The following is a 13,791-nucleotide window of genomic DNA, read 5'->3' on the forward strand; positions in this document are numbered from 1 at the left end:
AAAAAAGTAAATTGGGAGATTGCATCCCTCGGGGATCGATAATAATGATATCGATTCGATCTCTGATTGCAGTTTTGACGAGACGTCGATGGATAGCTGTCCCTTGGCGGCAATCACCGAGACGAGGGGGAACGATTTGTCAAAGGATGGGAACGAAGTGGAGGTGACGTCGTTAGAGGAAGCGAAATCCGTGATAGCGGCGCTTCGAGCGAGGCAAAGGGCACAGGCGCATCAAATGCTCGCCTGGCGAAGGACGTTAAAGTTGCAGGTAAGAAACGGGAATAAAATATGGATGGAATGGGATAGAATAACAGCGAGGTCCGTTCCGAGGATAAAAGTTGGCGAGATTCGATTGCCAACATCCAATTATTCGTCTCTCTCCGATTTTTCTTATCGACGAATATAACACAATCGACTCGTATATACACGAGTGATACCAATTTTCCAATTCCAATTGGTCGATTCATCCACCTCGAAGATAAAAATTACACCTGTTTCGCGTAGAAGTAACGTTCGTGCAGATGGACAATAATAATAATTACGAGCTAACCTAACCTAACCTAACCAACAATTCAGGGTAACCAGACTCGGGTAAAATTTCACTCGCATAAAATGGAGTTACGCGATATGAGGGGGGGGAAAGAGGATGTATCGGCTATTTACGTTTCAATGCCTCGTTGATTAAGGCTATTATCCGGTAAAACTTTGAAAAGGAATCTATCCCCGTTTCCGGGACAGGCCGGACGTTCACGTGACGTTCGACTATTTCGCCCCGAACGTTGCGTGACCGCGGACAATCTACCTGTCGTCCGTGGAAAGGAATAAGAGAGGAAAAAAGAAGAAAAAAGAATTCTACTTTGAAATTCAGCAGAGCGGCAAAATAATCGCGAGCAATCTTTTCGATTCTGCTGCAAGCCGGAGGGTTAGATGGCGCGGCAGAAATCGTAGACTTTCTGGAAAATGAAAAAGAAAATAAGAAGAAGAGATTCTCGTTCATATACGAAGAATCATATATATATATATTAATAAGATTGGAGAGGCTTGAGCTTTGAGTTTGGTAATAATAGTTTAAATAGAATTCATTTCCTGACTTATGTATATGTACAATTTCATTCACGTTTCCAATTCTCTTTACAAGAGAAAAAAAAGTGAGCAGGTATTTATACCGAAATATTAATTGATCAACGTGTTTATTCTCTCGTTGTTCAAAAACAGGAGGTAATAACAAATAGAAAAGAATTATCGGACGAGATAACGAGCAAAACTTTCGTACCGATCCCGTTTATTTTCCCCTCCTGTATCGCTTTCTTCCCTCCCCAAGTACTTGTCGATACTTTCTTTACATCACAGTTTATTCGAGGTTTAATTATGAACGCATCAACGGGCTAATTGCTTCCCATTCGTATGCTTTAGAAATTCCGCTTCAACGCGGGTGATTAAACCGGCCGCGGTGAATAATAAATTCTCGCGGCCAATTAATTACCATGGAGACAATACGCGGTATAATTAGACTGACCAAATCCCATTCGATCGAGATCAACAGGCGGATTAAAACAAAGATGAAAATGGAGATAGCAAACAATCGTCGAAGCCCGCGAATCTCTACGAGCCCCTGTTGTTGATCAGCCCTTGTTTCCCCGTTTCCCGCAAAATTAATTCGTCTGGCTGAATATAGATAGGGGGACGAAAAATCCGGCAAATAATTATGATCTTATGTATTTAGGATTGTTTACACGAGCTTGGTAATAAATAGGGTGATGAGTAGATTCGTATTTGATCTTTGGATATGTTTGGATATGCTGTGATAAGAGATGTTTGAACAGGATTTGGAAAGAAAATGATCGATCGATCTTTGGTTAAATTTATACAGCTATCGTAAGATATACGTTGATGATGTATCTAACGTATCAACGATTATTTATAAGATATTGAATAATTCGATCCGTGATTACGCAATATGAATAAATACGAAATAAATATTCGTAAATGGAATCTATTTTAAAAACCATCCTATTTCGATAATTAATTTGTAATACTGAAAAAAAGAAAAAGAAGAAAGTTTTAAAAATTGATGTTCCATTCTCATGTTACTTGATTATTCATCGAAACTAATTTAATATTATTTTTTAATATTCCGTATGATCGATATATGTAATAATATGCATACTTAATTATATTTGCAATGCACTAGGCATGGAAACAGTTACTCAGCCATTCGTTTATCAGGCCAGGGATCCGGTCCCACGGGTGCCCGTCAAGAGAGAGTTTACTGTAATTAAATTCAAACAGGAAATTACTAGGGTGAAACTCGTAAAGCTGGATATACCAATTTAATAGCGGTACGAGTTGTCGATAATTTGTAAAACAACGGACATGTGGCACGCGACTGTCACGTTCGCTGGTCTTGACAGTCTAATAAACGGTAGAAGAAGCGTTTAATTACGATGCAATAATCCGTTTATTAGACGCAACGAGCCTCTCGCGTGCGGTGGATAAGTGTACGCGAACTCGACGAGGTTTGAACGAAACCCGACTAAGCTTGCACACCTGCACAACGTTATTCCTGGTCTTTACATCGCCTTCGGTTTGCTTCGTGTTTCTTCACGCTTCTGTGAATTTTTCAATCACGACCATCTACCCGTGTGATTAATGGACGGATTCAGCGAGAAAATGAATTTTACGTCGTTGTACTGCTTTATTTTTGCGTGGATATTTCCAAATTTCGCGTCTCCTTTCATCAAAGCTTAGATTCTTTTATATAAAAATAGTGAGAAGAGATTCCAAATTTTGTCGTCAAAATCCACTCAGGAAACAGAGGAATCTGTGCCATTGAAATTGCTTTTTGTTTCATCCCGATATCTCGATCCGTTTCCGAGATACAACGATTCAAAGTATCCATGGTTAATACGTTACGGATATTGCGAAATAGGGCGTCCTACTGACCTAAATATTTTTCCTAGAAATGCTATTTTTAGCAATTATGTTTATCGTTTGTTTGGGATAGGTCAGTGAGGCAAGGTGCGAGCGAGAGGTCCGAATCCGCGGCAAGGATCGAGACAGTAAACGATTAAAAATTACGCTCTTCTTTGCACGACGATATCTCGGGAACCGGAAGTCGTATCGAGACGAACCAAAAATTATTTTAAAGGGGAAGGTTTCCCGCTTCCAACGAGCGTTCACTCGTTGCCCGGAAGTCACTATCTCCGGAGTTATAGCGGTTTAAAGTTTTCCACATTTTAATAAAGTTTAATCAGGTTCAAGGCAAATGAATAAAAATTACTTTTTCTTTACACGATGATATCTCGGAAACTAAAAGTCGTATCGGAGTAAGTGAAAAAGCGTTTTAAAGGGTAATGTTCCTCGCTTCTAACGATCGTTCATTCGTTGACCGGAAGTCGCTGTCTTCGGAGTTATAGCGGTTCAAAGTTTTCCAAATTTTAATACGAAAATCGGTATAATTTTACTCTTCGCATCTAAGTTTTACGTATGATGAAACGGACAAATGTAATTTTAAGAGAGAAAATAATTTAAGATATAAAGGATTGTAGATTATCGTCGTTAAAACTTCCAACAATTTCAAAAATAAAATTTTCTGGAAAGTAAAAACTCTTGTTCAGGATCTCGAATGGTAAAAAAATATCATCATACTCTTTTTCTCTCTCTCTCCCAAACATATATCAAACTACACAATCCGAGTAAAACAGAGAACTGCTTCTCGTAAGTAGGCAAACGAAGCGGAAAGCGTTCCTTTGTCCGGCGAGTGAGTTCAAGTGATTATCGTGCATGTCATATCCGAAGGAAAACGAGAAACTCCTCCGTTGGGAATCCGTGGTGCGATTGAAACTGAAAGGAAGGACAAGCGTTCCTTTTTCACACTAGCAAGAAGCGTGGAGTTCGTAAGGTAGCGGCTTGAAAGAATGGACAATGCTCGCTCGCCCATCGCTTAACCATTTTTCCATAGAATTGCCATTTACGCGAGACAATGCGCGTGGTGTAATGGACTTGTCCTTCCCTCTCTGCAAAGAAAGAAGGGAAGAAGGGAAGGGGGAGAAAAGAGGGAGGGCTGGATCTATGCAAAGTGCGCCGGATACATTTTGCATCCGAAGAAAGCGATGCTTCCTCGAAGGGAACAAATCCCGCAGATTGCATCTGGCTACGTCAAAGCTTTATTCCGTTCCCGTGTCATCCTTTAAACACAATCGACGTAGAGGATTTTTAGAGGCAACCGACTACGAAATGTCTCGCACGTGCGCGCCGTATCTTTATTATTTTACAGTGAGCCGTGTTTGCCCGTTAAAATTCCTTCTTTCGAGAGAATTTACGGCACATTTTCGGGGAAGGGGCGACTTTAATCTCGGGAACGTGTGCGCGTATTCGGATGGATAATTCATTCGTTGGAGAGTTAGAGTAGATTAGTAAAAATGTTTGTACGTGATATTATAATAAATGCGTTTATCGTATCGTTCAAATTGATCTCGCGTATCGAATCTCGTATTATTTATTTATTTGTTTATATTTTTTATATCAAAAAGAATTCGATGTGTATGGAAATAAAATGTAGAATTTGTTTACGCTTCGTTGGAAAATAAGGTATGTACGAATTTTTTTTTTTTGTATCTGCTGTTTTCGATAAGATAAACAATTTCAAATGGTTCCTGCACCACTGGTAATGATAAATTCATTTTAGGGGATGCTCTATCGGATAAATGAAAAATGGGACGATGGAAAAATATGTGATAGAATAAACAACGATTTATGAAATCTGTGCCACGCTCAACTATAAAACAAATATTAATGATCGTTGAAATTTATAATCGTGCATGGTGAATTGATTATATTTATTGCTTTTACATGTACTTTTTTATTTATTTATTTTTTTTTTTTAGCAAATCGTTGTATAACGAAGGAAATATTAATCAAAGTATAAAAAAAAAAATCTTTGTTACATGTTCAACCAACATTATGAATTATTAATAGTAAATTACTATTTTACGTATTCCTAATTTTTGAAATGATTTAGAAACACTTAAATTTTGAGTGTGATTAATACAATTACTTAATTTTTTAAAAATCTAGTAACCCTTGTTAAATCTAAAACTATCGTTTCGTCAAAACTATATCAAGTCGACATTAACGATTTGTCTTCCACATAACTTACGTTTGCATCAACACTTTCGCTTAATAATTGATTGAAAGCATGATCAGAACCAAGTTGGAACACGATCGATGATCCAAAGACAGTTTCGAACGATAATGGGATTCTGAACACGATGACAACGTCAGACTGTTCTCAAGTTGCTCGAAAATTGACAAGGGTATTGGACGTTTATAATTCAAGATGGTGCTCCCGATCTCGACAAAGACAAAATGTAAAAGTTGGCACCCGAGGAGAACTTTCTTTCTAAAATTTCTTCTTATGAAGTTTCGCGATGAAAAATAAATTATAACGAAAAAGTTCAATCCCCTTTAAAATGTCAAGATCATTATCCAAAGAGTGGGGGAAAGAAGAAAAGGAAAGATTTTTCTCATCGTCGCTGAAACGCTCGTCATTTCAAGAAAAAAAGCATCGTGATTAAAAACTTTTTCCCTGTCATTAAATTGTCAACGAGTGTTCTGTTTCATGTTACAACGTTACGTGAAAAACTTTTACCACGGATTATTATCATCGAGCTGTGAACTTTTGCGCAGATATGTAATTTTTCGTCTCACCTTACACGATAGATAAATTTGCCTCGCATAATTTCCTTTTTCCCTGTTAAACTGCGCTTTGAAATACGTTATAAACAAATCGATAAATCGTGTTCGCGGGTAAAATTTTTGGTTATGATATTGGAAACTGAAGAAATTCTGAATGGTTGGTCCATAAAGAAACGGGAAAGGTCCCAGAACGATAATATATCCCATCGAGTCGTGTGAAACATTTTTCAAGATGTAGATCTTTTTCAGCCGGTGGCAATTTATCAGAAAGCCGTGAAAAAATTATTTATTTATGTGATATTGCGATGCAAATTTTATGCTATAAGTAAATTTATCATAAACTGGAATAATATTCGATATAGGTTTTCGACATTTTGCATAACATTTTACAGGGGTTAAATAGATACAAAAAAATAAATTCAAATTCTGATCGATACGATTAATGACACGGAACTTGAAGATTTGTTTTATCATAAGGAATATCGTATTTTGTATTTTCTCTTGCCCCTCATTGTACTTCTCTAATTATATTAATTAGAAAGGGAGATTTTCTAAAGTTTTCTTACGATTAATCCGTATAATGATACTCTTGCTGATCAATTTTTCTTTATTTATTTGGATAATCAATTTATTTTTAAACTAATCAATTTGCAAAATAATTAATTATTATGATATAAGCTTTCGCGCAGTTAATTATATCTTGATTAAAAATAACATCATAATTATTGATGTTTCGATTAAAATCAATTCATAACTGTCAACGTAATCTGTGCCAATGTTACTACGCATAAAACGCAATAAAATTATTGACATTTCGCAAATATATTCTACGTAACTCGATATTATGTTTTAAATAACCTGACATAATTCTACACATTGGTTGAATATTCAAACTTGTTTTATTTGTATAAAAATTTTTAATCCAATTATCACGTCGATCGATACACGATCGTACATCAAACAAATTCCAACTATGGAAATCAACGTATTCAACGATATTAAATTAAACATATATTGGATATATACGCGTTTGAATTGAAGCGAAAGAGAAGGAGGCGCAATAAAGCGATACATTCGGAGAATATAGACCGTAATGTGGTTTGGACAAACCCTTGAGGTTACCTAATTAATTTCAAATTACGGTATCAGATCGAAGATGCGTCACAGTTAGGCCGCAAGATGTATACAAGGTGTCTTCGAAATCATGATAAATAATATTACATGCCAAAGATAAATCGAAAAAAAAGCTTAGATTTCAAGTGAAATTTATTATAAATATCTTTAAATACGAACTCGATCGATAAATATTGTTATTCTATATATATGTATGGAAATAAGTAAAAAATGTAGGGATAAGGTTTTGAGAAAATTAAAATTGAGCATTAATATAATTAAGAAATTGTATAATCGGTGAATTTTTTAATTCAATTTTCTGCAAAAATTAAATTTATTCTCATATATATATATTTTTTTATTTCAGTATATAGAATTACCTTCTGTCGATAATTCGTCTGTGTCTACTCGATGAATTAGCCAATTTTATTTCCAAAATGTGAAAATTTCTTTAAATTCGATTCACTCGAAAACGAGGCCTTAAATTAAAAAGTATTATTTCTTTTTTCTACTTATTTTTGCAATTTAGAATTATCATCGAATCGCTTGTATAATAATCTCATTGATGCCCTGTATAATTATAGTAGCTGTACCATTTCCTAACCATAGATAAGATCTCTGAATTAATTACCACGACGAAGATCTTGGTGAAAATAAATTTTACCATTATCATCTTTCAACGATCTTCTTGAGAATCTTTTTACATGGTGAATTCTTTCATTCTTTTAATATATTGTCGTAAAAGTCGGAAAAACAGTGTCGTTAATCAAGTATTTTCTAATTATCGATAATCAGTTAACATGATTAATTGTTACCCAATTACTATAGAGTTACTCTCTCTCTCTCTCTCTCTCTCTTCTCTCTTCTCCCTTTCTCTCTCTCTCTCTCTATCTCAACTAATGCAAATCGCTGATTAATTCAACGTCGATAAAGCCACGCAGAAATGCTGCATTTAACTCGACCTCGAAACTGCGCAGATTGATATGTATACGGGATATAGCATAATACGCGAGAACCGTTTCAAGTTGATTATACAATTAATAATACAATTTTCATATAAATCGTTTACGAAATATGACGAATCATGAAAATTTTTTCTATAAATTAAATCACTTATTCGAGTAATTAAAAAATAATAATAATAATAATAATAATAATTCTCTTTCTTATTCCTATCGCTCGTAATATAAAATTATTTTGAAAAGTATCTCCCCCCAAGAAGAAGAAGTTTCATAAAAATATGTGTAAGTTCGAATATTATACAAATATATTTCCCCATTATTCTGAAACTCTTCATTTGGAAAGAAACTTTATTCGAAGCAAAGGGGAAATATTCGATTAAAAGTTTTTCAAACGCTGTTCTCGTTTAAAATTCTCAGATATGAAGAAAGAAAAGGCGTATACGCGATTATTAACTAATTATCGCAAGGTGAAGAAAAAGGAGAAACGATTGATCGAGTTTCTTTACCACGATCCACGCACAATATCGCGTTATGTATTACATAATTCGTTCTAATGGATCATGTAATTATTTCAGGAGGATCTCGTGGCTCGATTGACAAGGGAGAAGGCAGAACAGCTACGGACATTGTCCTCGCAGTTACTGCTCTTCGAGTCGAGGCTTTGTCGGAAGCAGAAGGAGATCGAGGCTAGTCTGGCGCAAAGGGAGTCCATTATTCTCAGACAACAGAGGGTGATTCGTCAACTGCAGAGCAGATTGGCGGAAAGAAGCACCGGTACAAGGGATTCGCCACCTTGCGACGCCCTCGATAGATTGGATAGCCTTGGAGATAGCGACAGTGCTGTCGTTCTCGAGGAGGCGGCGGATGACTTAGCACCGCCGAGGTGCGTACGATCTAATTGCCAATTTTTAATAATAGGCCTTGTAACCAATTAATAAAACGGATAATCAGTTAATTCTATGATTACAACGAAAGTTGGAGCTCAGAATACTAATTAATTAAACCTCTAAAGTAGAAATTGAATTGTTATTGATTGAATAAAAATCACTTAGAATTTCGAGGATCTCAAAAATATCCTCAGTTCCGTGGAATTTTAAGATCTCCAACCCTTCGAGATAGCATATCTGTGAATCAATGGTGAGGATTGAAAAGTTAGGAGAAGTTAAAAACTTTCTGAATCCTCGAACCTGAAATTCAAGGTTTTGCTCCATCCGAAAATACTTGAAAACCACGTTTCTCCCCTCCCCTCCTCCTCTCAAGATTGAAAAGTTGGGTTGAAAATTATCGAAAGTTACTCGCAGGTTCCGCTCAAACATCACCGACGTTACGGTGATTCGATCGGTCTCAGACGCTGTCGAGCCATCGAGCAAATACTCGTCTATGCGACGATGCAACGGGTTCCTTAGGAGACCGGAAATTTTAGAGACCGTTTACTCGGTTGAAGAAGATGGCGACAGCGAGAACAATCAGGACCCGTCCGAGTCAACCGAAAATTCCGAGTGCGAGGAGAGACGGGCAAAAAATTTGGGAAACGGGAAGGGCAGACTTCAGGATTTGTATGGCAGTTTTGAGAGACTTGCTCAAGAGGCGGATTCTCCGCCGAGCGAAAGGCCGAGGGACGAAAGTCAGCAGGCGCAGGTAAGGAGGCTCTTTTTACCCGAGATGAACGGGCTACGATCTTTTTCTACCTAACCATCCTTTTTTAAACCTTCCCCTCGTTGTGTTGGTTTATTTGCGTACGAGTAATAAGCGTCACAGTTCTCAACTTCATTTCTTGAGAATCTCACTTGAGTTGAGACTGCGTAAACGTAAATCTCTCGGGGATTAATGTCTGCGCGATATTATTTTACCCGGAATTTTTTACTCTACTGGATGTTTAGATTTTTCTTATGTATAAAATGTGTATATATGTCGTATATAGATGTGTATACGACCATATTATATAATTCGTATTATATAATTTTGAATGGAAGAAGATTTGAAAATAGATGGAAAGGAAATTATATTGTTTATATCGCGGGTGTTGTTCTTAAAATACGAATAAATTTATAATGCGTAAAATTTGAGGGAAAGTATCGATAATAAAAATAATAACTAGAATTAGAAAAGATATTGTAACTTACAGGGTTTCAATAAAAGTTTTTTAAAAGTAAAGATTTTATACAAACACTCTTTTTAATAAATCCAGAGGTACAAATTCGATTCTTTTTTCATTCTTTCATCCTGCAACAATGCAAATTATTAATTCAATTTATTGGAAAGTATATGAGATATCAAATACACGTATTTATCGAATACTTTCAATCGTTAATCTATTATTTCTATTAACTGCTCATTTTTGATTAATGATCTACTTTATACGTGACAAAACTGATCAATTCTGCTAACAAAGAAAGAATTGGAATCTGAAAGAATTGGAGTTGATCAGTTTGTGTTTCAAATAGTTCACACGTGAAACGGCAGACAAAACACCAGAGGATCGTTTTCAACCCTTGAAACTCGTTTTTCTTTCAGGTCACGTACAACAGGGTAATGAGCAATCACAGATCAGTCACAAAGCCAAAAGACGTAAAGTACAAGAGGATAAACAAGGCGAAATCGAAAAGCTTGGAAGAACTAAGGGGACGGTTGAGAAATTGGGTGGAAAAAGGGAACAAAATCGCTATATCGCTGGATCAATCTTACGCCTGAATCTTTTAACTCCCTCTGAAAGTATATTTTAAAAAATTTTTTAAAAACGGCGATCCAATTGGTCGATTACGTTCTTCACTGTCATTCGTGCGCAAACAACCAATCAATCGCCGTTCTATATTTACATTAAAATTCTCATCGCTCCATGTGATATTTACTGTAGTGTTTCGAAAATTAAATTAGAAATCTTAACGCTGTTGCGCGTCGACAATTTTAACACTTGTGATATATATATAAATGATTTTATGATAATGAAACACAAAGTTATCTAGTTGATAATTATCATCGCGATTATGAAATGATAAGAAGATTCGCAGAAGGAAATGAGACAAGATAATCGAGAATATTTGCTACTCGTACGTAAATTTGAGAAAAATCTTGCCGAGATTGCTCTCTCTTTCTTTCTCTTTCTCTCTTTCTTTCTCTGTTTCTCTCTCTTCTTCGTATCTTCCCTTTCGCATAAATTTTAAATTATATTTTCACGAACTCGCGTTGCCAAATTGTATGGCGTACAATCTCCAATCTTTATACGGTTGAATCTCGGTAATTCGGTTTTCAATATGGAGGTAAAATATTTCAATTGTAAAGATTTTATTTTATCCAAATTTTCGAGTAAAAAAACATTCGACGAATAAAGATTGGACAAAAAAAGAAACAGTATCGAATGGTCGATTATTGAAAAATTGTGACACGCAATCACGAGTTGTAGAGAGTAATAATAAAAGTTTCACTTTTACAAATAAATTTCTACTTGCAGGGGCTGCACTTTTCTGAATTCAAGTTACAGAGATAAAATAATTAACCTTCAACTCATATGAAATTTATATTTCTACTTACAAAGACTTTCACAGAGGAGAGAATGAAATTATAGTCTTATGGATATTTTTGACCCGTAGAGATTCGAATTATGAAGGTTCGATTGTACGATAAAATACGAGATTTTTTCCACTACATCGTAATTTACGAATTATTCTTCCGACAAGAAACGTCGATAAATGTGCACCTGTATAACCGAGTGAACTTTCTCATTGTACTATTTTTTCTTCCCGATAAGAGGTCGCGACACGCATTCGCCAATCCACGTCGATGACACAGATTTCTATCTTTAAATAGATTCCTTTCGTCAATTACGACCATTGTACTATCGATTATCGATTGATATAACGTTTAATCGAAATCGAGAAAATGTCGGACGTTCTTTCAAAGGGAAGACTGTGCGTGCGTATTACCGAATTGGCCTCAGCTCAATTTTTTACTCGTTCTATAAAAATTAATTAAGTATCATTCTTCGTACTATCGCTCTTTTATAATATAATATTGCTTGTCTTGTCGCTATTCTCTATTTATATACATACACACATTGCTTTTACGCAGAAACGATAAACAGAAAACGTGCTTTCGATGCATCAAATGCAAAACGATATTCTCGAACATCTTACGACAGACGATATTTGTTATAATGTTTAACGAACATTCTATCACTTTATTCAGTATCGATGAATGTGCCACTCTAACCTATTTTTTCTTATTAAGATTGTGTTGCGCGAATTCGCTCGCTAATTCTATCACCAGGTTAATTAGAATAATCGATATTTTATATCATAGCGAAGACAGAGATGTAATTCGAGTTAGAAAATTGTTGCTGAAAAGTGTTGAATGCGTAAAAGAATCATGATACTCAAAGTATATCGATCAGTATTTTTAACTCGATATTATTCTATTACTGCAATTGTTTTGATTAGCCTGGTGCATGGATTTCTTTAGATAATCTTAAAGATTATCTAATCTAATCGACAGAAGATAATCAATATCTATATAAATATGTATACGTGATGCATTTGCAAAGGTCTAATGCAGCACGGGTTATTTTTCGAGATTTACGAATAATCTTTTCAGCTATTAGAAATATATTCGTAAAACGAGTTATTCCGTAGCATAATATTTTTCGATCGTTCTTTATACTGTAAACCAGCGATAAACTCGACACTTTATTTATTTATCGATCATGTATGCGGCGGTCGTCTAACCTTTCTATACCTTATTCTATCGAAGTAAGAGAAACTATTCTTGCGGGTACCTGTGTAATGTTAAAAAAAAAAAAAAAAAGAAAGAAAAAAATACATAAAAAACGTTTTCTATTTTCGCGTTCTGTTCGAGACCAATTTATATATATTATATTTGACGTTCTCGAATGGAAGAAGTAAAGAATATAAGAAAACTATCGACAATCCCCAATTTTGAGAAAAAGAAAAGAAAATATATTCTATTAGAAAAGAATATACAGAGACAGTTCTTTTGTAAATAAAATGAGATAAAATATATATATATTATATTATTATATGTAATATCTTAACGTTAAGTTAAGGCTCTTCGAAATTCTGCAAGATTTATTATGTAGATAGCCATGTTAACAAGAATAATAAATTTTAACGATAGAGAATCAAGTTTTATGTTCCTGCAGGCTGCATAACAGCTACCGCGAGATCTCGTGCATAATATATTTGCGCGCTTATAAATATATATACCATATAAATATATAAATATATAAAAATATACTTAAGTCTATTACTAATAAAGAAATCAGAATGAGAAATCAGAATAATGTTAACAGATCGGCGTTAAATCTGTCATATTGGTTTACAAATGTTCCAATATACACGTAAACAATTATGGATACAAAATGATTACAAATGGTATGTAAAAAAAATTGACTGTCATCTTAATTTATGTAAACGATGTAACGTGTATATCATCGCTTTTTTAGAAAACTAGTGAATTGCTACCAATATTAATAGTTATCGCATTATTTTAATTAATTATTAAATCTTAAATAAATTATAATGTCAATTTAATGTGTAAATCATTTTCCTTTTTGAATTTTAAACAAGATTATGTATTTATATTTTATATCATATAAATTTTATAGAAAATTTAAGAATTAAAAGAAATTTCAAAATTTTTTTAATTATTAATATTAAAAAAAATCAATTATTTATAGAATTAATAAATTTATAAATTAGTAATACTAAAAAATATAATAGAATGATTAAAACTAAAACATTGATTTGGAATTTATTTATAGTTATTTGTTATCATACCAGTTATCAATATACAACATTTTTACCTACCGCAATATTTATATAATGAAAAGTTTCATTTTTATGCCGTTAGAGTCGCATCGACCGGATGTCGATTATATTCGATTCTCAATACATGAGAATGAATGTCAGGAATAAAAAACAATACAGTATTTTTTTCAAATTTATTCAATTATTTTATCTTTTAATAATAGGATAAAACTTAAAAAAAAAAAGAAAAACAATGAAAA

General features: G+C 34.2%; 1 protein-coding gene across 12 annotated transcripts in view; it reads left to right on the plus strand.

The window, feature by feature from the left end:
• Nucleotides 1-13,310, plus strand: part of LOC107997064 (uncharacterized) — a 113,210-nt gene extending 99,900 nt beyond the window's left edge. For all 12 annotated transcript variants that reach the window (XM_062072181.1, XM_062072185.1, XM_062072182.1 and 9 more), the window contains 4 exons: nt 73-268; nt 8,348-8,655; nt 9,074-9,410; nt 10,287-13,310. In XM_062072181.1, the coding sequence (XP_061928165.1) occupies nt 73-268; nt 8,348-8,655; nt 9,074-9,410; nt 10,287-10,463 (1,018 nt within the window). In that variant the 3' untranslated portion in view covers nt 10,464-13,310. The remainder of the gene's footprint in view (nt 1-72; nt 269-8,347; nt 8,656-9,073; nt 9,411-10,286) is intronic.
• Nucleotides 13,311-13,791: the final 481 nt, after the last annotated feature.

The sequence above is a fragment of the Apis cerana genome, linkage group LG3 (genome assembly GCF_029169275.1).
Source record: "Apis cerana isolate GH-2021 linkage group LG3, AcerK_1.0, whole genome shotgun sequence".
NCBI classification, from domain to species: domain Eukaryota; kingdom Metazoa; phylum Arthropoda; class Insecta; order Hymenoptera; family Apidae; genus Apis; species Apis cerana.